This window comes from Castor canadensis, chromosome 2 (genome assembly GCF_047511655.1).
Source record: "Castor canadensis chromosome 2, mCasCan1.hap1v2, whole genome shotgun sequence".
Lineage (NCBI taxonomy): Eukaryota > Metazoa > Chordata > Mammalia > Rodentia > Castoridae > Castor > Castor canadensis.
In genome coordinates, this window is record NC_133387.1 from 85973021 (window position 1) to 85997551 (window position 24531).

The 24531-nt window shown below is 34.8% G+C and overlaps 1 protein-coding gene and 1 pseudogene across 4 annotated transcripts in view; both read right to left on the reverse strand.

Moving 5' to 3' along the window:
• Skap2 (src kinase associated phosphoprotein 2) overlaps positions 1-24531 on the reverse strand; it is a 173559-nt gene that overhangs the window by 42786 nt on the left and 106242 nt on the right. For all 4 annotated transcript variants that reach the window (XM_074065174.1, XM_074065175.1, XM_074065177.1 and 1 more), the window contains 3 exons: positions 20993-21117; positions 20046-20109; positions 19599-19736 (listed from right to left, as the gene is read on the reverse strand). In XM_074065174.1, the coding sequence (XP_073921275.1) occupies positions 19599-19736; positions 20046-20109; positions 20993-21117 (327 nt within the window). The remainder of the gene's footprint in view (positions 1-19598; positions 19737-20045; positions 20110-20992; positions 21118-24531) is intronic.
• Positions 23960-24119, reverse strand: LOC141421064 (small nucleolar RNA SNORA73 family; annotated as a pseudogene).

Genomic DNA, 24531 nt, shown 5'->3' on the forward strand with positions numbered 1-24531 from the left:
TATTTTAGCTTTTTCCCTGTTTTCTTCATTGGGATCATCTATACTTAAAATCCAAATGGCATTTTAAAATACATTGGCTTTAATACTTACCATATGTTTATACCTATTCTTTCTCTGAATGTTTTAAAATCTGCCTTCCTAAAGTCTAGGCAAGTATGTCCGGTTGGATGACCTAACTTTTCCACACTAGCTATTATGAATTCTAAGAAGACAACTGCGTTCATCCTTTCTTTCCATAATTAAATCTGGATATAACAGCAGCTTCCCTACTTATTTCTTGTATCTTTCAGCCTCACTCATTTTTCAATATGCTACTTCTACATTTAAACTATATCTGAAGAAAGATGAAGACACACTGGTAATGACTGCCTATTGCTTTCTCTTCCTCTTTTATTCTTCATATGTCAGTTCCTCTTAGTTGAAGATACCTAGTTGCTAAATAACAGAAAAGTTAACCATCCTAATGCAGGAGAGAGAGTCACTCTCAGTCCCAGTTCTTTGTGCTTATTTGGCTGTGCCCAACTATAATAACTACCATCTGCTAAGGAAGGCTTACATGCAAGAAGTGGAAGGGATCAAGCACACAGTATTGAATATTTAATATTTATTTGAAGGGCATTTGCCAAATAGCAATCCTGCTTGTATTTTTCTATTACCATCACATGCCTTCTCTGTCTGGGACAGGTAACTTCCAGTTTGGGACTAGATAACATGAGCCATATTATATCCTGGTATGTCACCCAGATGTGTCGCTCACCAAGGGCACAGGTTCTCAAACTTTAGCAAGTATCAGAATCACCTGAAGGTCTTACTAGAACTCAGAATGCTGGGACCCACCCATAATAATTCTGTTTCACTGGATTTGGGGTGAGTCTCTAAGAATGTGCATTTCTAGCAAGTTCCCAGTCCACGCTACTGATCCAGGAACAACACTCTGAGAACCAATGACTTACAGCCATATATTCTTACACAACGTTTCTAAAGGTTGTCATTATTTAAATGCGAGTTAACTAGAACATTGTAGCTTCAAATGTGATTTGCCTTTTAAGTTTCAAAATATTGATATACCTCACCAAATAGTGCCAAAGTAAAATTAACTATAACATAATCAGTAAATCAGTCATTACTCCCACATACACTCTCAAAAGATACAATGAAACTATATAAATACAAATAAAATTTGTGTTCCAGAAGTTCACATTACCCTTTTCCGCTAACTATACAAATCTGGAGAAATTAAACACTTTGAACCTCAATTTTTTCATCTGGAAAACACAAATATAAAAATCTGCCTTAGGGAATTATTTTGGGGAAAAAGGAGGTGAAGTGACTATCACAATGCCCACTGCAAACAGCAGATTTGTGACAACAACCTGAGTATTTGCTGCACTACTAGGCACTTTGTACATAAATATCATTCAATCCTCAAAGCCCTGTGAACAATGTATGCTGTGACTCCCATTTTCCAGATAAAGAAACTGAGGCACAGAAACATTAACAATGTACTTCAATAACACGGCTGTAAGAAGTAGTGCTAGGATTTGAAACTAAAAACTTGCTTCCACAGCCCAAGTTCTAAAGCACTATGCTTGTTCTCCTCTGTTGGCATAAGAATGTTACATATATCACTTGTTCCTGTATGTGTTAATTAATTAAAATAGCACATTAACCTATTGCCATAACATGCAACTTATGAGAAAGTTAATCTCATAATGTCATATTGACATATATTCTTATTTTTAACACTCTTCAATGACAAAATAACTTGGCTAACTCTGACAATCTAGAAAAAAATAGCTCCTTTGAAAAACTGTATATATTGCTGAAAAACAGGAGAAGAGGCATGTTTGTAATAGCCAAAGAAAGTGAAAAGCTTGGCATTTGCCCTTTCATTTTTCTTTCAGTTGGAAGGCAGCTTGCAAATGGAAAAATCATCTCCTATCACCTCCCTCCCAGATACTCAATATGATGAAAAAACAGAGGAAGGCCAAGCCCTGAAGCAAGCAGAGCTGAGAGGAGCTTCCATCCTAGCCAGGAGCCTAGGAGATTGATTGATCCTAAATAAGATAGCTATAGTTCCACATCAGATTTGAGTGTACTAAGACATGAAAAATGAAGTGAATTAAAGCACTTTGCATAATACCAAAAAAATAGCACTCACAAAATACAAATTTCCATGTATCTATAAGGGCTGTGCATAGACTTTTAGAATTACATTTTTAAGGTGTTTTCATTTCTATGGTAAGAGATATTTTCTTGACACACAAACTTATGATAAAATGTTATAATGCCTGGGAAAGAAAAGATCTTCTAGAAGTAGGATATTTCTGTAGAAAGGGGCTGCCAAAAGAAGTAAGGTATAAACTTCAGAGGGAACAAAGGGAGGCTAGGCATACAAAACTCATCTGATGGAGGTCTTGGTATTCATTCCCGCAAAACAGTATTTGATGTTCTTCAAAATACATAAGAATAAAAATATGAAGTTAAAAAACACCACACTCACTTTTAGCAGCCTAAAGGGATAGGCTAAACTCTCATTTGAAAGTTTCTCCTATTGAATTCCAGAAATAAAGCCAACATAAACAAAATGTCTGCTCTTATGTAAAAGAGCCAAGGTAATTTTTAATATACATGACAGGCAAACCTGATCTTACTTTTTCAAGGTCTCATTCACAGTGTCCCAAGGTAGGAAATGGAGTAAACTTACCCACCCTGAGAGGACAAATTCCTGCCACAGTAGAGGTGGGTCTAGGCAGTTTCGAGACTCCAAAACTACTAACCCTCGCCTGTTTTCAAGTATGGCAACATATTCTTCTGTTCCCATCCCACAAGCCACAACTGTTCAGATTTGATTTTTGTATTATTTTTTAAGTATAAACATGACATTTAATAAACTGTTCCTGGAAATCTTAGTTAAGATAAATGTTATGCAATAACTATGTACATTATACTAAAGTACAATTTGGGGTTTTATTTCCATATAATTAAATAATGTAATCAAACATGTAAATTTAATGACATGCCCAACTACAGTATTTAAGGGACATTCAAGGTTTGCTGTTCTTGCTTAGAATAAATCATTGATTTAAAGACAATACATGAAATAACAATACAAAGTTTTCTTAGAAGAGTTAACTACCTGAATGTAGTTTTTTTTGTTTGTTTGTTTGTTTTTAACATCTACTTGAGCTAAAGAAAAGTAGTTATCAACCAGTAGTTCAGAATCCAGGTAGCTTTATTGTAAATTATTTTATCATATTGTCCTTAACTTTGCTTTGGAAAACAATTTCTGGATTAAAAAAACTCAAAAAGATTATCTCAATATAGCCCAGTGCAGTAAGGAAATACAATACACTACTTGGCATGTGTCCACAGGAAAAGTCTGGCTCCCAGATGCTTCTTGCCAACCCACAGTGGAATCAACAATGTTTAAACAACTGACAATGTGCACTCACAGTGCTGATGACATAGTGACCAAAAATTCAGAGGAGCCTGTCTCGTGGATATTTTCATATATTGAAAAGTAAAATCGAAACAAGTCATAGACACACACATACACACTTCACAAACCAAAGAGTCAACACAATGCAGACAGATTTCTTTAAAGTACATGTCATCAAAATTAAATTAAAATTTACAAACAAGAATTGTTATACTATCACAAGAAACTCAAACCAATGTCTTTATATACTAGTTCTTAAAAATGAGAAACACCCTGTAATTTTATTACCTATATCAAAAGTTCAGTAATAACTCTTTCCAGAAAATAGATTAACTGTCTCCACACCTCATTCGTTACAGTCGTACTATTTATATTATCACCCATGACTTCCGAACATCTGTACCTGTTGCTAACAAGCATTTCTATGAGTTTGAATCAAATAAAATTGTGACTGTTTTACCATTTTGACCTCCAAAAACAATAATTTATAAGATTTAAGAATAAAGTGAAAATTTTGACACCAAATTTGGACACTGAATCGATAAGCCTAATTTTCCTAGGCACATAATTTCTATGTTCTTTATAACTGGCCCTTAAGTGTATCATTTAACTGAGTGGTCTTCTTCCCAACTGGCATATTCTGAGTAAAATCTATATCCTACTGTAGCACAATCAAGCATAAATAAAATATTGTTAATATTTAATAGGAAATCGGCTGTCACAAATGTAGCCGAGAATGAAGAAGCCATGACACAAGTAAAATTACTTTGTGTGATTTTTTTTCTATTTCCACATGACAAGTTTCTTTGAGAAGACATTTTCTCTCTTAATAACAACTTCTGTCACATAATGTTTATGTCATGTAAGTTCTGCAAATGAATAGTGCAAAAAATAGTTTGACTTTCTAAGGGAGAAAATGATTGATTGGCATAGGAAATAAAATAAGTTATTTAAATTAGAAGGACTTGAATTGATTGGAATGTCAACTCCATCTTTAAGACATATTCTAAAGTCTCCACATTAACCTGATTCAACATGACTTCAAAATGCAAATATGTATTATTCTTAGCTTATAAAAACAAAATCTACATTTGAATCTGAATGTATTTCTACCTTGATACAAGGTTTAAGTGATTCTTTTTATATATAAATGCCATTTTTTTTTTACCCTAAATAGTATTGAGCAACCATTTAGGACAACTTATTTTTTAACTTTGGCAGCCATTTAAGATCTCTCTTTTCATAAATTCACAAAAATTTCTTCCTGTCAAGAAGTAATTAATATTAAGAATATGAAGCCCATCAGAACTCAGGAGAAAGAATATGAAATACCTAGCATGGAGCTGTACATATAGTACATATTCAAAATTCTGTTTATTTGATGTGAATTAAAGTTAATAAATCAAACACTCATAATTAAGCCTCTATTGCAATGTCTTTACATTAATTGATTACTGGCTAAGAACTCAACCTCGAGCAAAATGGCCAATGCCCATGCTGAAACAAATCTGTCTTCTTCCATCTACTCAAAGGGTCATACTGACTATTTACAAGATGGGGTAGAGGCTAGAGTTTGAGTATCATCATAGATACAGATGATAAGGCTTTAGGCCTGTGAGAAGCAGACCTACCACCTCCACAGGGAAACCATAGGAAGGAAGCGTTTTGTCTTTTCAGGGCTCTGGAAGGTGGTGATGGTGGGGCTTTTGTCAGCAATCAAAACACATGTGTGTACAATATGAGGTCCAAAGTTATACTATCCTCAAGTATAGTATTCCCAAGCCAAGAAGCTTAACATAAAAATCATGAAACTCTTTAAAGTTGTGGCAAAAACAAATGCAGAACCATCATTTAGGAGAACTCAGAGTACACAGCACCCTCTAGGATAAGGAGAAAATCTGATAAACTCACAGTACCTGGAGCTAGCAGAACAGCCAAGTAAACAGAAGTCAATACAGAATGCTTCAGGAGCGCAGACAAGAGTTAAGAGATTAAGGAAAGTCCAAGAAATGTAAATCTTTATTTTCATACCGTTGCAAGCTAGAGACAAAAAACATACACTACATTAGTCTAGTCCCTCTGCTTTCACCCAGTGAAGGATGAATCCCATGTGAATATCTTCTGAGGCTTTGGACCATCTGGTTTTTAATGTTTTAAGCAATGGGGTTTCTTCTACCACTTCCTTTGGAAAGATCTTTTGAGGGGGTGGGCAGGAGAGGCAAAAACACGAGAAGGTTTAAATGTTGAGGTGATTTCATGGTTAGTTTTAAAAGTTTTGTTCTTTCTTATTAACTCTCTTTCATGAATAGAAATTCCCCTTTCCCTATTACACTCAATATGCCTCTCAGGCCTCTTCTAATAATTGCCCCCATCTAAACATTTTTTAAAGGAGTCTCTGCTTTAATAAGCTCCTTCACCTTAATCATCTTACTTTCATCTTCAGAATGCTTTATAGGTGGTGTTCAGAACCACCTACTGCTCACTGTGTATGAGTCACACTGAATAAATAGGGCCTTTCAGATATCTCATCTATTACCACAGACTTGGCTTAGAACTTTGTTATTTTCTTTCTGGCTTCTGATTATTTTTTCATAACCATTTCTTTTTGTTTGTTACATTTATTTCTAGTTAACAAACTCTGAGTTAATATTGGTTAATAGTGTACCCTCAGTGTCTAGTACAGACTCTTGACATATAATAACTGTTCAATAAATATTTGTTGCATGAATAACTGAATTGTTTGCATAAAAATCTGGGTTTTTTTTTTTTTTTTTGCTGCTCTTCCCATTTCATGATTCTTTTTTTGTGGTACTGGGGTTTGAACTCAGGGCCTATACCTTGAGCCACTCCATCAGACCTTTTTTTGTGATGGGCTTTTTTGAGATAGGGTCTTGCATGCTATTTGCCCAGTCTGGCTTTGAACCTCGAGCCTCCTGATCTCTGCCTCCTGAGTAGCTAGGATCACAGGCGTGAGCCACAGGCACCCGGCTCATGATGCATTTTTCAAAGCCTTCCTTTTCAGTTCACTTATTAGAATTTTGGTTTATTTTGTCATAATGCCTTTAAATGAATGCTGAACTCTTAGGAAATATTAAATAAATAACCATGTTCAAAACTCATGTGTATATCTACATATTTGGGGGTTAATGTCTTTTACACAAGTTTTAAGCAACATAGGAATATATGATATTTTATTATGGGTACAGATTACCTTCCTCTTGACCCACCTAATCAGGTTAGGTTCCAGGAAGAACTGAGATGTAAGGTAATTTTGGAAAAAACACAGGCTGATCAAGGAAATGCAATGAGGTTATCTGGTGAATAAGAAAGTGTAATAAGCAAAGTGAAATCAGGAGTGGGACTTATAAGCAAGCAGTGGGCTGTTGAAAGGAGCTCGTTTAATTGAGGGGAAGAGTATGAAATAGAGAAAGAACACAAGGATTAAAGTATGTTGTGGCTGGTACTAGGAGTAAGTAAACTGAATCTTGACCAGTCCTCTTTTCTAGGCCCTCTAATGACTCCTATATGTCCACTGAATCAAAGTGGTAGCTTGAGAGATAATGTTTAACTATTAACTTGTCTAACTATTAACTATTAACCTTCTTTCACCATCCTTCAAGCTGCCTGTGCAACTTTTCATTGCCAAGTTTGTTTTTAAAATACAAAAATCATCATTTGCTTACTAGTTAAGTCTTTTGGTATCTGTTGTTGAAGATGTAAGCTCTTAAAACTCAGTTATGATCCTGTGTTCTTCAGATTTATTTTATCTACGGTCTTTAATGAATGAGTGGGAGCAAAGGAGAATGTCATTTCCTAGGAAATGTCTCACTTGCGATGACTAGTCCACCACAGGCAACTGGTAATTCAAGTTGATTCTGTTGCTCAATGTAGATGATCTATTTTTAATGGGAGAAAAGATTGATGATATTAGGGCTTTTCATCACTCAATGTACTATATTTCATAACTTTATTTATTTGAGATTATGTTCACTGGAATGGTAATGTTAGATTTTAATGAAGTTTTGGGGGCGTCAGCCATACTTCAATTTACCACTGATAGTATCCTGTTTTGTGATCACTCTTTTAGGACTCTGCAATAATTGATGTTACTAGGGAAAGAATCATCATACAGAGAGAAAGTTTCTTTTATTTTAACTACTGGGTCCTCTAGTTAAAGACTCTGCACAATAAATAATGCTGAGGTATTATTTATTGAATTCTTAGGAGGAAGTCACTTATCTAAGGAATGTGCCAAGAAATAAGATGTTTGATTTCTACCCTTGAGGAGCTTGTAAATATAATAAAGGTAAGTTGTAATGATCCATTCATTTGCTTGTTTGCCAAATAATCACATGAAAAATGAAAAAACAAGACTTAGAGAGCAGTAGATAGCAATAAAAAAAAAGATCATAAAAAAAAAACATAACACAAAGTGTTATGTTTTCAAATGAATGGTGCTATGGAAGTTCAGAGAAGCAGCAGTCATTTCATGCTGGGATCAGCAAAAGAGGCTTTTCTGGGGAGATGGGATTTGATCTGGGCCTGGAAAGTGAGGAAGATTTGTTAGAAACTAAACAAAAAGATCTTTCCATGCATATAGGAATGTTTGAATGAAAATGCAAGGTTGGTAAATGATGGGATGTCTATAGGCAAATGACACGGGAAAATTGGAGAGGTGTTGCATTATAACAGGAATTGGGCTAGAATGAAATTTCCGTAAGACGGGAGAAGCCCTTTGAATGTCAAGGTAACAAGTATACACTTTATCCTGTGGGCAATGGAGAATCATTCCACATTTTGGAGTAGCAGAAAGATATGGCTTAAGAAATTTCTGGATTCCCTTTTTCTTGAGAATATTTTCCCTATTAAATGAAAAGTTATTCAATGGTATACAAGAGAGGTTTTGGATTCTTTTATGTATTGTCTCCTAGCAAAAAGATGTCTGGATATGTCCAAAATGCTGAAATAGGATGTGAGGGTGATCTAGCTGCAATATCTGTCACCCCATTGATTGCCAGGATTGATTCAGCTGATCTGGCTGCTAGGCGGGTGTCCCCTTCCTCCGTCACTGCTCCATGTGTGTCCCTCCTGAAGCTGCATACTCGGATGAAGATGACAACCATCCCCAACAGAGCTAGCTAGCATTTGTTGCCCTTAACGCAGAGAAACTAAAGCAGATACCTTAAAGCAACTGAGGCCAATAGGAAAAGGGGAACAGGTACTAGAGAAAAGGTTAGATCAAAAAGAATTAACCTAGAAGGTAACACCCACGCACAGGAAATCAATGTGAGTCAATGCCCTGTATAGCTATCCTTATCTCAACCAGCAAAAACCCTTGTTCCTTCCTATTATTGCTTATACTCTCTCTACAACAAAATTAGAAATAAGGGCAAAATAGTTTCTGCTGGGTATTGAGCGGGGGAGAGGGAGGGGGCGGAGTGGGTGGTAAGGGAGGGGGTGGGGGCAGGGGGGAGAAATGAACCAAGCCTTGTATGCACATATGAATAATAAAAGAAAAATGAAAAAAAAAAATAAAGGTGGAATTTGAACCTCCAAAAAAAAAAAACAAAATGCTGAAATAGGATGTGAGGGTGATCTAGCTGCGATATCTGTCACCCCATTGATTGCCAGGATTGATTCAGCTGATCTGGCTGCTAGGCAGGTGTCCCCTTCCTCCCTCACTGCTCCATGTGTGTCCCTCCTGAAGCTGCATACTCAGATGAAGATGACAACCATCCCCAACAGAGGAGAACTGCTCTTCCGTCAAGGGTATATGAGTTCTTCAGTTCTATCCATTTACTTGCAAATGATAAGATTTCATTTTTTTTTCTTCATGGTTGAGTAAAATTCCATTGTGTATAAATACCATATTCTGAACGTGGTTAGCCAGACTCAGAAGACCAAAAATCGTATGTTCTCCTTCATATGCTGTCTTTAGATCTAGAGCAAATACAGCAATGTTGTAGGACTTGGGTTACATGACAAGGGGAGAACATATACGGGAGGTACGAGGTTAGATAGAAAACCCAAAACATGAAAGCATTTGATGTCCCTACTCCAGAGGAATTAATACAGAAACCTTAAAGCCACAGAGGTCAACATGAGAAGGGGATCAGGAACCAGTGTAAAGATCAGTTAGAGATGAATCAACCTGGGTTGTAACACATTTGTACATGAAAGCAATGCTAGGAATCTCTCTGTATAGCTATCCTTATCTCAACTAGCAAAAATGCTATATCTTTCTTATTATTGCTTATTTCTACTCTTCAATGGAACTGGAGAAAAGTGCAGAGTGTTTAGAGAGGAAAAGCTTCCCAATTTGAAATATCTGATCACATTACACATCACAATAAACAGCATTTGATATAAATGAGCAATCTCATACAATTATACATTTGAGCTTCACTTTAGAAATTGAACATTTTTAGATGCTGTCATTTATTCATAGGGGTGTGATTCTATTCTACAAAGACCCTGCTTGACCTGGTGGTTCTTGCTTCTCTCCCACTCTTTATAACCTCTCTACTTGGTTCCCACCTCTCTGGTTCCTGAATGCCCGGCATTGTCCAGACTCATAGTCTTTGTGTTGGCATTCTCTGGACCTGAGTGGAACTTTGCTAATACTTTTGCATTTGCCAGGTTTATCTGAGAGGTTTCAGTTTAAATGTCACCTCTTCTTTGACTGTAGAATATAGCTATTCCTCACATCTTCTTTCCTGGCACTTACTAAGATCTGTAGCTATCTGAAGAGAGAACAAGTCCTCCTTTTTCATGCCTAAATTCCTAGCACCTAGAACAGAATGTCGCATGCAGTGACCTTTTAATAAAGGTTTGTTGAGTGAATGAGATGCATAATAAGAAGAATGTATGATGAAAAGGTAAGACAAAACAGAAACACAATGCTTCATTATTAAATAAATAAAGGATAAAGTAGAAAACAATTTGAAATAATGGGAACCAGAAAGCATAAGGAAATCTAAAGGAGTGCTGAGATGCTTATCTATAAATATTGTAGGTACTAAGAACAAAAAATGGAGAAGGGCAAAAGAGACGACAGTTTCAAGACAAAAGGGGTAGCCAGTGAATCAAATTTCCAGACCTATAATGTGAACACTAAGACTGATGAGTAGGAAAGCACTGGTAACTCTGAAGAAGTCATTTTACTTAAGGGAAAGGACAGAAAACCAAACCTCAGGTTTAGGACTGAGGAAGTAAAAGAAGAGTCATGGACACAGGGAACAGAGGGAGCTCTCCCAAGAATGCGTATTCTAAAGAAAGCAGAGTGAAGCTGCAGTTCTGTGAACCTGGACTAGGAATGTGGAAAGACGCTAGACAAGAGGGCAGCAGACTTGGGATATGGTTCCAAAAACAGCTCAAAATTGCCACCAGGCCTCTGATACTGAATTTCCTTGTGCTTCTATCAGAAACATTTTCTGTTCCATGTCAACTTCTGTAATAAGGAACAAAGGGGCCAATAGATAAGTACTTATAAGGAACTGTTATTTTTTAGTAAGAATTCTAATAAAGAAGAACAATCTACAAATGAACATTTCCTTTGAAACAAAATCAAGGTAAAATTTCACCTAAGCTTAATTAAATTAATTGGATTTTTTCCCAATGTGTTGAAAGCATTGCACTACTTAACTGCAGTACTTGCTGAGGCCAGATATGAAGAGTGCTTCTATCACTGACATTTTGTTGAACTTGTCCATTCTTATTAATCATTGCTTTAAAGTAAGCAATGAGTACTCTTAGGAAGCTGATATTCCCAACTGACCTATCTGCAAAAATAGTGAAGCCTGATACTCTTCTGCTGCAGAATGTCTCTACAGATGTATGTGTTCATGCAGGTAGGTGTGTGTGTGTGCATGTGTTTGTGTTTCTGGGACCTAAAAAGGCAAATTTCTGTGGAGCTACTATAAACTTTATCATATTCTGTCTTCTGGAAACATGAAGGAATTAAAAACAAAAGCTAAGTATGATATGTTTATATTCTACTTATGATTTACGGGAGGTAAATCATATCTGAATGAAGATCCAGTTAAAAAGTCTGATATGAAGGTAGTTAGTAGCTATGCCTTTAAGTTAATTGTTAATATATCTTGGTGATAAGTGAAAAAGTGCTCAGTTGTGTACAGACACAAAGCCTGTGTAAATATTTGACCTTCTGGCACACTGCTAGGATTCTTCATCTTTTCTTTTTTCTTCCTAGTACTGAGGATCGATCCTAGGTCTTTGTGCTGATGCTCTACTACTTGAGCCATGCCCCCAGCCCTTTATTTGGTGTTTTGTTTTTGAGACAGGATCTCATTATCTTTGCCAGGGCTGACCTGAAACTTAGATCCTCCTGCCTCTGCAGAGAATTACAGGCATGTCCACCTTGTCCGGCCAGAAAAATCTTAATAGCCCAGCACCATTAGCGTAATTTTCTTCTTGTTTTATAAACATCAACATTTTTGTCTGATTGGAGAAGTTGACAATTGCTTACCTTCCAGTTCAGAATTTTTAATATGTATTCTATTGGCTCTTTCAGTGATGCAAACATAAATATGTGAGTCTGGAAATTAAGAATTCAGTGGCTAAATATCCAAATCATCAATAACCACTGGTACTTCTTATTAGGTGATTTTTTTAAAAAATCTGTTGTTTATAGGGCCCTTTTTTCTTAAAGTTTCTATTCTTTCTTTTGTCTCCTCACTTAGTCTAACTACATTTTATTTTACAGTCTTTTTTCAGATTGTTCTCTCATCTCCAGTTCTTGGGTGATAAATTCTCCCATATGTCTTATTCATCACTTTATCCCTCTAAATATGATTTAAAGCACTATGCCAAAAGTTTTTATCTGTACTATTTTCATTCTCTTTCAGAAATATACACTTCAACATTTCCATTGTGATTTTTTTTCTTTTAACTCGTGAGATATTTAGAAGTTTTATTTATCAGCGTCCAATCATAGAATTGCTGGGGTACTTTTAATTATCCTAATACAAGTGCTGACTCCTAATGAATTTCATTGGAAAGAACATAATACAGACCATTGAAATTTATTGAGAGTTTAACTGTGAATTTATACAGTTAATTTCCATGATTTTTCTATGTGTACTGAGAGAACACATTCTTAACTATTTGCAATGCTGGTTTATATCTTTTTACTAATTTTGTGTTCAAATCTTCCAAATCCTTATTAATTTTTTGCCTTTTTGGTCTACCAGTTTCTAAAAGTAGTGTTAAAAATCTCCCACAATGACTAAGGACTTGTCAAATTTGTTCTTTAAGTTTTTCTAATACTAATTTAAAGGTTACTTAGTTAGATATATTTAAGCTCTACCTTCTTTTATTATTATGTTGTGTCACTGCAATCCTGTCACTGCTTTATGTCTTAAATCTGTGTTGTTTCATATCAACATTGCTATAGTAGCTAGCTTCTTGGATAGGATTACTGGAATATGTATTTCCATTTCCATATTTTGGAACTTTCTATGTGGTTTTGCTTCTAAGAATCCTGCTGGATTTCTAAAAATATACAATGTGATCATTTTTAAAATATTAATTTAATCATTACATTTACTATAATTACTTTTGTTGGCAGTCTTATTTTTACCATATTTTCTTTTTGCTCCTTTTTCTCATTTCCTGTCTTCTTTTGGGTTTTTTGTTTTGTTTTGTTTTGTTTTTTAATGTGGCCACCTTTTATTTCCCTTTTACCACTTTGGGAAACTTAAGATTTGAATTTCTAGTTTTAGTTTTTTACTTATTCTGAAATTTTGGCATGCATTTCCTACTACTCTTCTTCCTCGTGAACAGAATTGCACTTAGCATTGCTTTCCCTAGTCTACACTTCCATCTTGCCCCAGATAACTTTTCAATAGTTGACTAAACTTAGTTTTACCTCTTTTTAAAATTAAAAAAAAAATAAGACTTACTTTAAAATAATCAGTAGGTAAAGTTACTGACACATTTTACCTATTTCTATGTTTACTACTGCTCTTGTGTTCTCCTCCTTTCCTCTGTGTTCATCCTTCTGGCTAAAACACACAGCTGGAATTCAAAGAGATGGATGCTTCCCTCCAAAGCCCTTACTCTGGACCACAGCAATTCACTAGTCACAAGGTGTAGCAGTAAATCAAGACTTGGACCAGAAGCGCAGGGCAGCTGCATCCCTTTGAAGCCTATAGAAGGATGGCGGTGAGGTAGATCCAATGCCTGGGACATAGTAGGTACCCAATATAGACCAAAGGAAATGAAAGTGAGCAAGAAAAGAAGGATGGGCATGGAATGAGAGAAAGGCAAAGAGGAAAATAAAAGAAACATAAAAAGCAAAGTATTAAGAAAGTAAGAAGGAAACCAAAGGAACAAAGGAAATAAAAGAACAGAAGGAGGATCTCATTTTTGTTTTAAAATTTCTATTTAAATATTTTTAATAGGCAAAAGAAAACATTGTTTACTTAAACATTGTTAACAGTATGAATCTTTGTCTTTTACTTAGAGTGGGTGTGACTTCCACTTTTTTCTTTAATGTCTACCCAGAAATAATTTAGGAGGTACTGGCTATAAATATTTTAAAAAATTAAGACTTAACATGAAATGAACAAAGAATAGTGAGTGCCCAGTAGGGAGTGTGAAGTACCTTCAGGTGAGTCCCTCTTTGATGATCTGCTTAGAGGCTGCCACCATGACTCTCCATCCACCTCCATGGGCAGAGACCATATCAAGCCTGCTAGTCATTTAGAGAAGTCCTGTAAGGAGCTCCACACCTCCTAAAGCTACTTATCAAACTCCAGGTGGCCATGGAGCTGCTCAGCCTGCATCTCCAGGATACAACCTCCTTTAGAGAAGGCCAGGTCCTCCCTCATCTGCAGGACTTTTTCCCCTTTGGACTCAAAAGAGCAACCCTATTAGAAGCAGATACACCAAGTATCCACACATCTACCATGTCAAAAAAAAAAAAAAAGCCTCTTTCTTCAAAAGTATCTTGTGAGAACAGAGAAATTTGTGGTCACCTGGGTCTGTTTCACTTCTCCCTAAGACAGATAGATACTGTCTCTTGAAGAAAATAGTGATGATAAGTCCAGCTGATATCTGATGACTTTGGAACATCCTATGTAAGCTTCATTTTATGTATATAAGAAAATTTCATGTGTCCCTAAAAATGAACAAACTCTTATATGGAGCTTAGGTTATGAATCTTTATAAAGCAAGAGATACAGATTAATGGTGATAACCCAAAAGCTGTTACACCCTGGTGGCCAGGGTTTCCACAACCTCAGCATTATTGACATTTTGGGCCAGGTAATTCTTTGTTATGGGGACAGTCCTATGCACTGTAGGATGTTTAGCACCACCCTTGACTTCTATCTATTATATGTCTGTAGCATACACACACACACACACACACACACACACACACACACACCCCAGTTGTCTCCAAAAGTGTCTCCAAGCATTGCAAAATGTATCCTGGGAAACAAAATCTCCCCTAACTGAGAATCACTGATGTAGTTTCAGTTTGCAAAAATGGGTCATTTATTTCTCTACCAATGAAAATAAATGTTTTGCATATGCACAGGTATTTGGGCCTTAATATGTATTAAACCATCTCTTATAACGAAAAAAATTTGCTTCTAATGTCAATAGCAAAGTAGAAAAAGCTACAACAGGCAGAACTGCATGCCAAAACTTTACACTATATTATGAAACAGGTTACATAAAGGACACTAAAAGCACATCTACATTTAACAAAAACAACAATATAAACAAACAGGGCTCAGTGGTCAATCTCTCGCTAACATGCACAAGGCCCTGGAGTGGCTGTATATACATATGTACACACACACACACACATATATATATATACACATATATATATACATTTCTATGTGCTTATATGTAGGAATGCATGTGTGTGAGTATGCGTGTATGCAAACAAACATTACATGTGTACAGTGACCTTAATTTGTGATTGCTTTTCTTATTTTTTTATAATTTCAGAAGATCTTCACAGTAGGGTTTGGAGCTTGAAGGCATCTAAAATTTTGACTCTATCTAATTAGTTATCAATCAGGGAAAAATATCTATCAAACTATATATTACAACATATCACCACACTTAAATAATTTTAAAATGCAATGCCATAGTTGAAGAAAAAAGAATACTAGCAGGATGCCTGAACTAACAACATTAGAATGTGGATATATGTACTGCTGTGAAAGTTAACTTACGTCTTTCCATCGCACTCCACAGAAAGAATAAAAAAATTGGTTGGGGAAGTCAGTACATATCATCACTTATAGCAATGTTAACAGAGACTACAGGGTCCCCATGACCTTGATATCAACTTGGTATTATTAATAATAACTATGCAGAAAGAAAACAAAGCTAAAATATATTTTGGGGGATTGTAACTACTTATTGATTAAATTTTTATTTGTGTCCACTTACTGGAAACTACTTCAAATTTAAGTATCCAAACACTGTTCTTTTTTATGTATACATAATAGTTTCATTGAAAAAATTTATAGCTGCATTTTACTTTATATTCCATTTTTGATGCAGATAGTTGGACTGAATAAATTTAAGGTGTAATTGAATGACCAAAGGATAAAAACATCCTTTCCTGGCTCAGAATAGCTCAATCTGTCATTGCAATAAAAAATGAATTCACACACACACAAAAATAGGTTAATGGAATAGAAATTTGTCTTCCTGCTTTACATTGCCCTCTCTCCTCCAGTCCACTGCCAGAAGACATTTCAAGTGCAATTCCCCCGAAAGCAGCAGATTTAATAGACTAATGGGCAGTTACCACTCTTGTTACCCAGCTGATTTTACTCAGTCTGTATCTAGAAAAATCTTTTTGTTGTTATTGTTTCTGCAAAATTGCTGCCATTAAAAGGGGAAAAAACCAAGTGACACAGTAACTAGAAGAGAAGTGTAAATGAGGTTGATTTCTGCAGCCATTCCCCAAGTATTGTTTCTCACCTTCAGGATTCAAAATTAGATGAAAATTCTCCTCCGACTTGTAATGAAAAAAATGAGCAATAAATTCTGAAATCTGTGCTAAGCCAAATGGACTCATTACTGTTACAAAACAGTTTAGCACACTTCTACCAAAATATTAACTGTGCAAACAAAAATATGCCATGGTATATCACAATATATGCAAACCTAACTGGTCTCTGCTAATAAGTAGTAAAACATAAAAGATGTCAAAGCATTAGGGTATTTGAAGAAAAGCCAAATACCTATCATACCTCAGAATATCATTCCCTCAATTCTTCTGCCCATATGTATAAATCTCCTAAACACAATGAAATATAGAAATTTGTTCTCTTATGAAGTTAGTTAAAAATTAATGAGCAAGAAATTAAAGAGAAGGTACTGTAATAAAGTTAGAATATTGTAACTGAAGAAACAATTACAATGAAGCTATATTCCCATAGAATTATAAACATTTTTCAAGGGATATTTTTCAATACACTTTTTTAAAAAATGTTTTCTTCTTCTTACTCTTGAGACTTAAACACGTAAGGTTCTTTAAAATGAGAAAGAGTTTGACTTTCTCAGAAAAAAAGCTTTGTCATTTAAAGCAGCATGTTGAATACTTAGATTTGTCTTCAAATACATCTGTATGCCTCATCTTTCAACTAAGCAGATTAATTTTCAATAATATAAAACTGACAGAAAATGGTGTTGAAATGGTACCATTATTTAATACTGGGAACTTAACCAGTCAGATTTCAGAGATACATAGTTCTTTGTACAGAACTGGAAAAATACCAACAGTTTGTAAATGTGCTCCAGCTTTTCCACTGTTCTCATCCCCTCCATCTCAAAATTACATTCCAACTTCACAAAAATGAAAGAAATAAGCTTCATTCTTATCGTTATTTAAATTAAAAAGTTACCTCCCTAGCTTTAGGTATTTAAATAAACAAAACTTCTAATTCTGAGATAACTTTAGGGCCTTCACTAAGAAAAATCCCCTCAGTAGCTGCGGGCTCAAACTTGACAAACTTGCCGAACTATGCAGATGTTGAAGCAGCTCTCAGTTACACTGGGGAAGAAAGAAGCAGTAGACATTCCACAGCTGCCTACAACAGCTCCCTTCCCAGGGGCACAGTTGCAGGCTCTATCAAGCTCAATCACTTCATACAGCAACTGGGGATCCCAAACAGAGGCAGAGAAATCCCAGAGCAGCTTAAATTTCTCCCAATACCACAGCAAGAAGTAACACTACTTAAAGAGTTACCAGTTATTTCCAACAATTATGTGGCCTCAAGCCAAAAAAAAAAGAATGAAGAACAATATCTGTAGTGAGAGAAAATAAAAGATGTTTCATATTTTTAAGATTTCAAGCTACTTATAAGAGATCTTCCTTGGACTTTGTTATGGAAGTAACTATAAATATTTGATCTTTATCCTTACTCAACTTTTTCTTTGGGTTGGGGGAGAGAATAGTCAGGTTGAAGAAACACAGACCTTAACAGTGAATTCTACAATTGTAACATAATATATTCACTGTAGGGTCCTAAACAGATATGACAATAATATCATGTTTAAAGGTACATACTCTTCCATTTTATATCAGTGTATGTTCTTACGAGTTCTGCCAAATATTTTAAAAACTAGAATAGCTGCATTAATGATATGGTGTGACTAAAAAGCAGCCAAATAATATTCTTCTCTATGTGAGAGTAACTGATACTGTGGCAGAGCTTTTAGGATAAACCGGAAAATTAGCTCCTATAAACACACAGCTCACTAAATAACAGAAATATACAGATTGCTATTACACACACACACACACACACACACACACACACACACATATTTGGTATTCATTATCTTTCTAGGGTAGTAAGAGATAATTCATAGATACAAAGGTAGTTTTTATATCTTGAATTTATATAGTTATAATTATTAGTTATCACTTGGTCAGAAAAAAAACATTATTGTACCATCATACAAGCATTTGAAAGAATTCACCAGCTGTGATAATGAAAATAATAATGATATTACAATTTATTGTGGGCTTGGATGATTCAAGCATTACCTCATTTGCCCCTCCCAATGACATTATCACCATTTTATAGACAAAGAAATTAGTTTATAAGGTTATAGCACTAATAAAAAATACAGCCCGGAATTTAGATTTTTTTACTTGAAAGTCCAGTTATTATGGACTATTATTATTATTATATAACTACACATAAGTGTAGTTATTATGTTTTACTATGTTAAAAATGACATTTTGTACTTCAATTTAGAACATCTTAAGTATTGCTGAAATAAATTTTAAGGGTTTATATTACATTATTAAATTGCTGTAGCCAGAGAAAAGTAGCCTCTCTACATGATATGTTGGTTAAATCTCACTTATATTGTTTATAATCCTTTTTCTTCTCTGTTAATTTTTTCAATATTCATGAGAAGGCTCATTTCAACTTGGACTGTCAATAATGCAATTCCATGAATGTTGTTATTTCCTAACAATCCTAAATTTCATATGTCTATCTTCCTGTTTCAGGTCGATTCTCAAAACTACAAGTCAAGTAACCAATAGATAGTTAATAGATATAGTGAGGCAAATAAACACTAAAAGGGCCTCAAAATTTACAATAAAGAAGCCTTTTTATTTCAAATTGATGCTGAAATATCATTAAAAAAAACTTCAACCCTCAAAAGGCCTTTGTTCAACAACATTCCTCCAAGACGGTGGAAACCCTACATCAAGGAGGGATGTTTGAGGCAGAAGTAGATGACATATGGGGTATGCGTGGAGCTTCTGGTTAATAGAACTTCCAAGATATATAAATAAAAAATGATGTGTGAGTTGGTGGAAAAAACTGTAAGGCAAGTCAATTTTTTAATTAAAAAATTATGTAGCATAAACAATGCTAATGAGCCAAAAGTCCCAAGAGATTAGGACTGTATCTGCTTCATTTTAATGTTCCATTCACTTTTCATAATGTGTATGTATATCCACTCACTTGAATTACCTGAAGCAGAACTCTTTTTTAAGAGAGATTTGAAGATGTTCTTTGTTCTTGTTCTAAATAGCTTACCATTTTCTCTCAGGTTGTCAACTTGATAACAAGTCCCACAGGTACACACACACACATGCACAAAAAGAGCCCTAATATCTTTAAATAAATACCTGGAAGTTCCTCATAAATCTCATCATCTATTGGCTGACTACTTGCTGGTAGATTGATGACTGGTAGAGGATGATCAACGTCATCATATAATCCTCCTCTTTCATCGTCATCCTCAGGAATAATATCAGATCCCATATCTACAAAACACATTTTATGAAGTAAATTTTAAAAGAATGAAAAGACACTTTTTAAACTACATTTCCTAAACAAATACAGTCTTACAAAGTAACAATAACATTGTTATGCACTAAACTCTTAATTTAGAACATTTTAAAAATTGTTTTATAAATATGTGAATTTTAAAGTTGCCGACTAGTACTCACGAGAAAGAAGCTTTTATAAATCTGAATGATCTGTATTAATACCAGCCATGTTCCCTTTGTATACAAAAACCAAAATTGCTCAGTTATTTAGTATTTAAAAACTGTGGTAATTGATGCTCTTACCTTGCAATACAAATTTCAGCTGCTGTACCCATTCCTCCGCATCTTTGGGAGAAGCTGCTGTAAACTAATAAACAATAACAATAAAGAAACAATAAGAACCAAAATCACCACAGTAGAAATGAAAAAGGTATGTCGCATTCTTATCATTTCTTTAAGACCATTAGTAATTCTTTTCATGTCTAGTGGTACTTTTCTTGCAAGGATGCTTCTTATAATGTACAGTTAATTTTGACAAATTTACGTAATTGAAGCAGAGGATGATGGATTTGAAACTCTGATCAGCAGCTGGCAGCTGTGCAGGAAAAAAAGCTGCTTCTCTTCATCAATGTCAAAGACAGAACTGATGAACAAAATTTGCCCTTGACAATTAGAAGACATCCATGAATTTCTTTAGACTGCTGGGTACAGTTTTCTTAAAAATGTTCTTGTCAGATTCCAACACACTACCTGACAACTTAATTAACTGGCTTTCAACTGCAATCTCAGATATTTAAAACTTATTAAACATACATTCCATATTGATGCCTAGCTGATAGCTCTTGAATTGCAGAGCTGATACACGTCTTTATCTTCATTTTCTCCCGCACCCCTTAAGCAATACAATATGCATTAACACTCTAATATTTTTCCTTTGATAATTTTACTCTTTCTGCTATGTAATTCTTTTAGGAAATCACACAGTTCTATTAAAATAGATATAAAAAGCTACATATGAAGTAATTGATATATTACAGTTACTTATCTTTTTCAAGAACATATTGCTTGAACTAATCTGAAATTTTTAAAAATGTATTTCCTCTTTATATGAATGTTCAATGTACAAAAACCAGTATTTTTATTATTATTAACATGTCAGGGAAAGCTGTTTAAACAAAATGTTAATATCTCTATAAACAAAATCAGAACATCTTATCAACTTAATTTCAAGGTAGCATAAAAACTCCAACCTGATAGACACGTTTATCAGGAGCACAGATTTCAAAACAGCAATCTTTCTTTGCATCCTTCCTAAGGGTGTTATTCATTCTGACATCGTAGCCATCTATTGCAAATCCACCTTTCTGTTGTTTGTCTGTTGAAGATAAAATCAGAGTCAGAATTTCATCTACTGTAGTGAATAGAAATGCTTGGTCAATTATCTTTTATTTAGATTTTCTTTGTCAGCTCCTAGAAAGACTATTTTTTTTTAGTCATATAATGCTTTAAATTTTTTCAAGTGCCATTTTTAATTCTAAAATATGAAAGTATTTGGGATATCTTAGGCAACCAGAAGAATTAGTCTAATGATGCTGGTCTTATTCAGAAGGAAGTATGGAAATAAGACCCTGTATGTAAGAAAAAAAAAAAAACTGACAAAGTAGAACTTAGAACTTGCTAGACAAATTTACTACAAACCTATGGTTATTTCAAATTTAGGAAGTCTGTAGTAAAACTTATGTAGTTGAAACTTTCTGGGCTTTATTCACAATTATCTCCTTTCCCCAGCCACTCCACAAACAACCAGGGTGAAAAACGCCTCTAAAACAAAACTTTGCTTGAAAAAAAAAAAAAAAGGCAACAAAGCAAAACTAGTATTACAGAAATGATGTGAAGGGAAAACAAAGGACATGCTTGGAAGAGCCTAGAAAAGCAAATAGAAGAGAATGAATTACAAACAAGCAAGCAAACAATAAGTAGGTTTCTTAACCAGTGAGTGAACAGTTAAGCTAGTGAAGTACAATTGAATCTCATGGCACACAATCAAAAGAAAAGACAGTTTGAGCTTTGGTCAGATATTATTTTGAAGACTAATAAAGTAGAAATGTAATAAAGGATTTAATACTCTAAAACTGAGAATAAAACCAGTCAGCTTTCCTACTTCACTCAGTTGTTCTATTTTAATAGAAAAGCTACATACTTCCACAATGTGGGGTGAAGTGCTCTCTCGGTTTAGTGCATCAATAAAATATATACCTCCTTTTTTTAAGATACACTAATTTAACACTTAAAGTAGCATACATTTTTAAAAGATCATGAAGAACATATCTTGTTCAAAGTGTCAAATAAGAAAAAAATGAATTAGAAATTCTTGACTTAAATCTTGACAATCTAATTATATTTTGTCTAATTATATTTGAGAGAGGGAGGGGGAGGAGGGGAAAGAAAAAGAAAGAAAGAGAGAAAGGAGGGGAGGGGAGAGGAAGAGGGAAAGGAAAGAGGGAGGGAGCGAGGGAGGGAAAGAAAGTCTTAATTTAAATTTTTTAGGAGTTTTTACTCCCACTTCCTGGGAAATAGAAAATGTTTCTCCCTTTCTTTCCCCCATTTCTCCCTACTTTATCTGGTTAAATTAAAAATAAATCCTTGCTAAAACTTAAAAAAAAAAATTTTTAATGAGTGTTCTAAAAGATAAGTAACAAAACAGTGCCAATAATCAAGACATAACAAAAGAAAACTTCATTCTGCCAATGACCCAAGACCTATTCAGTTGGCTGTTTACATATAAGGATTAAGAATCATATGAACATCAAGTGGGGTAAGAGTGTGGGACCAGAAAGGTTGAAAAGAATAGAAGGAAATTCTTAACTTTCTCAGCTTTTGCAAAACCATAACCATCAAAGTAGCTTATATGAGACAGAAAGTTCAAGATGTGAAATGGGCAGACATGACTACAATAAAACTTTCTCCACTTACATCAGCTTCTCATTTGGACAGAGAAAACATCAGCATTATTTAGTTATTCATTATAATTTATATGAAAGTTAGTTCCATAGTGCTTTTTGGGATAGTTTCAAGAACACCCATTGACTTGACACAGATTGTTAAAAACAGTAAAATGCCAATCAAGGAAAGAGGTCATGCAACCCAGAACTGTGAAAAACTAATAAAATATTATTATCTATGAGAACTTCATATATAACGATAGCTTGTTCCTTTAAGTACCAAAACTTTAAAAAAATATATCAGTCACTGTGATGGAAATTTTTCTAAGACATATTCCTAACTTCACAATGTCTTTTAAACATAATTTAACATTTTCTTGACAATCTAGCAGTTTTGAGTATTAGTCTTTGTATTATGTTATAACACACTGATGCCCTCAGGATTTTTGAGGTGTTTGTCTTTCTATTAAATTTCCCTCAGTTTCTATTTCACACTTTAACCTTGTCTCCATCCTGCTGCTCTAGTTTAATGTCTACAGAACTGAGGGCTGCCAGGAGAACTAGATAATGAAATCCATTAAGTCAGTAACTTAATTTCACACAATTCTAATTCAGTGTGTTCAAGGTAAAAAGCAGTTGGCTCTGAGCTCCTACAAAACACAATACATTAGGCTAATGACAGCTCGTTCCATCTACTTTTTCACTGGCTTTTACATTTACTGCTGTATTCTAGGGGTTTTTTATTTTTTTAAACTGCCAAAAGACAACGCATATTTACTGAGCTCCTTCTATATGTCAGGAACTTAATACAGTATAGCTTATATATATTTGTAATAATTCTAAGTGAAAGATTATATTATATCCCCAAAAATGATGGAAAAACAAACCTTAAATTAACCAACTTACTCACAGTCACACAAACAGCAAGGAGTAAAAAGACAGGACCCTTGAGTAAGTATGATTGGAAAGCCTTGCTTTTTCAACAATTTCATACTGTTTCTTTGAAGGGTATTTCTCAAAGTGTATTTCAAGAGTCATCTATTCTGGATATCTGCTAAAAATGCAGAAATAATTGTGCACTTGCTATACAGTAATCTTTTGGGGGAAGATCCAGGAAATCAAATTTTTAGCAGGTGACTTTTACCCACTCTTTGGCAGTGCTGGGAGTTGAACTTGGGGCCATGCACTTGGTAGGCAGGTGCTCTACCACTTGAGCCACTCCACCAGCCCTCTTTGTGTTATTATTTTTTGTTTTGGTTTTTTTTTTCTTTACAGGAATGTTTCCTGCATGGTTTGTCTCCTCAGTATTGTCCATAGGACTCTGAGAAGTCATAGGAATATGCAGGTGCAGACTCAAGGCCCAGCTTAAGTCTGGAAAGGGATTGTACATCTTGGGGCAGAGCTGTGTTATTTTTGAGATAGGGTCTCACTTTATGTCTGGACCAGCCTGAACTGCAAACCTCCTATTTGTGCAAACCTAGGATGACCTGCATGAATCACTGTGCTCAGTCATTGGCTAAAATGGGGTCTTTTGGACATTTTGTCAGGGCTGGCCTCAAACTGTGATCCTCCTAATCTCTACCTCTGAAGTAGCTAGAATTACAGGCTTAAATCACCATGCCAGGCCTCCTACATGATTCTGATACATACTTATCTTTGAAAAACTACTGTCCTAGAAAGAACATGTAATTTATGAAGTCAGACAGAGAAGATAAACATTACCTTGCATTTCCTCTCATAACTTGGGTCAAACTTTCTCAGCAAACTTTATGTACTCCTCTACCTTTGCCTATCTCTTGAACAGTCATGATGTGTTAAATCCTGCTCTTTTGTGCAGATCTCCCTGC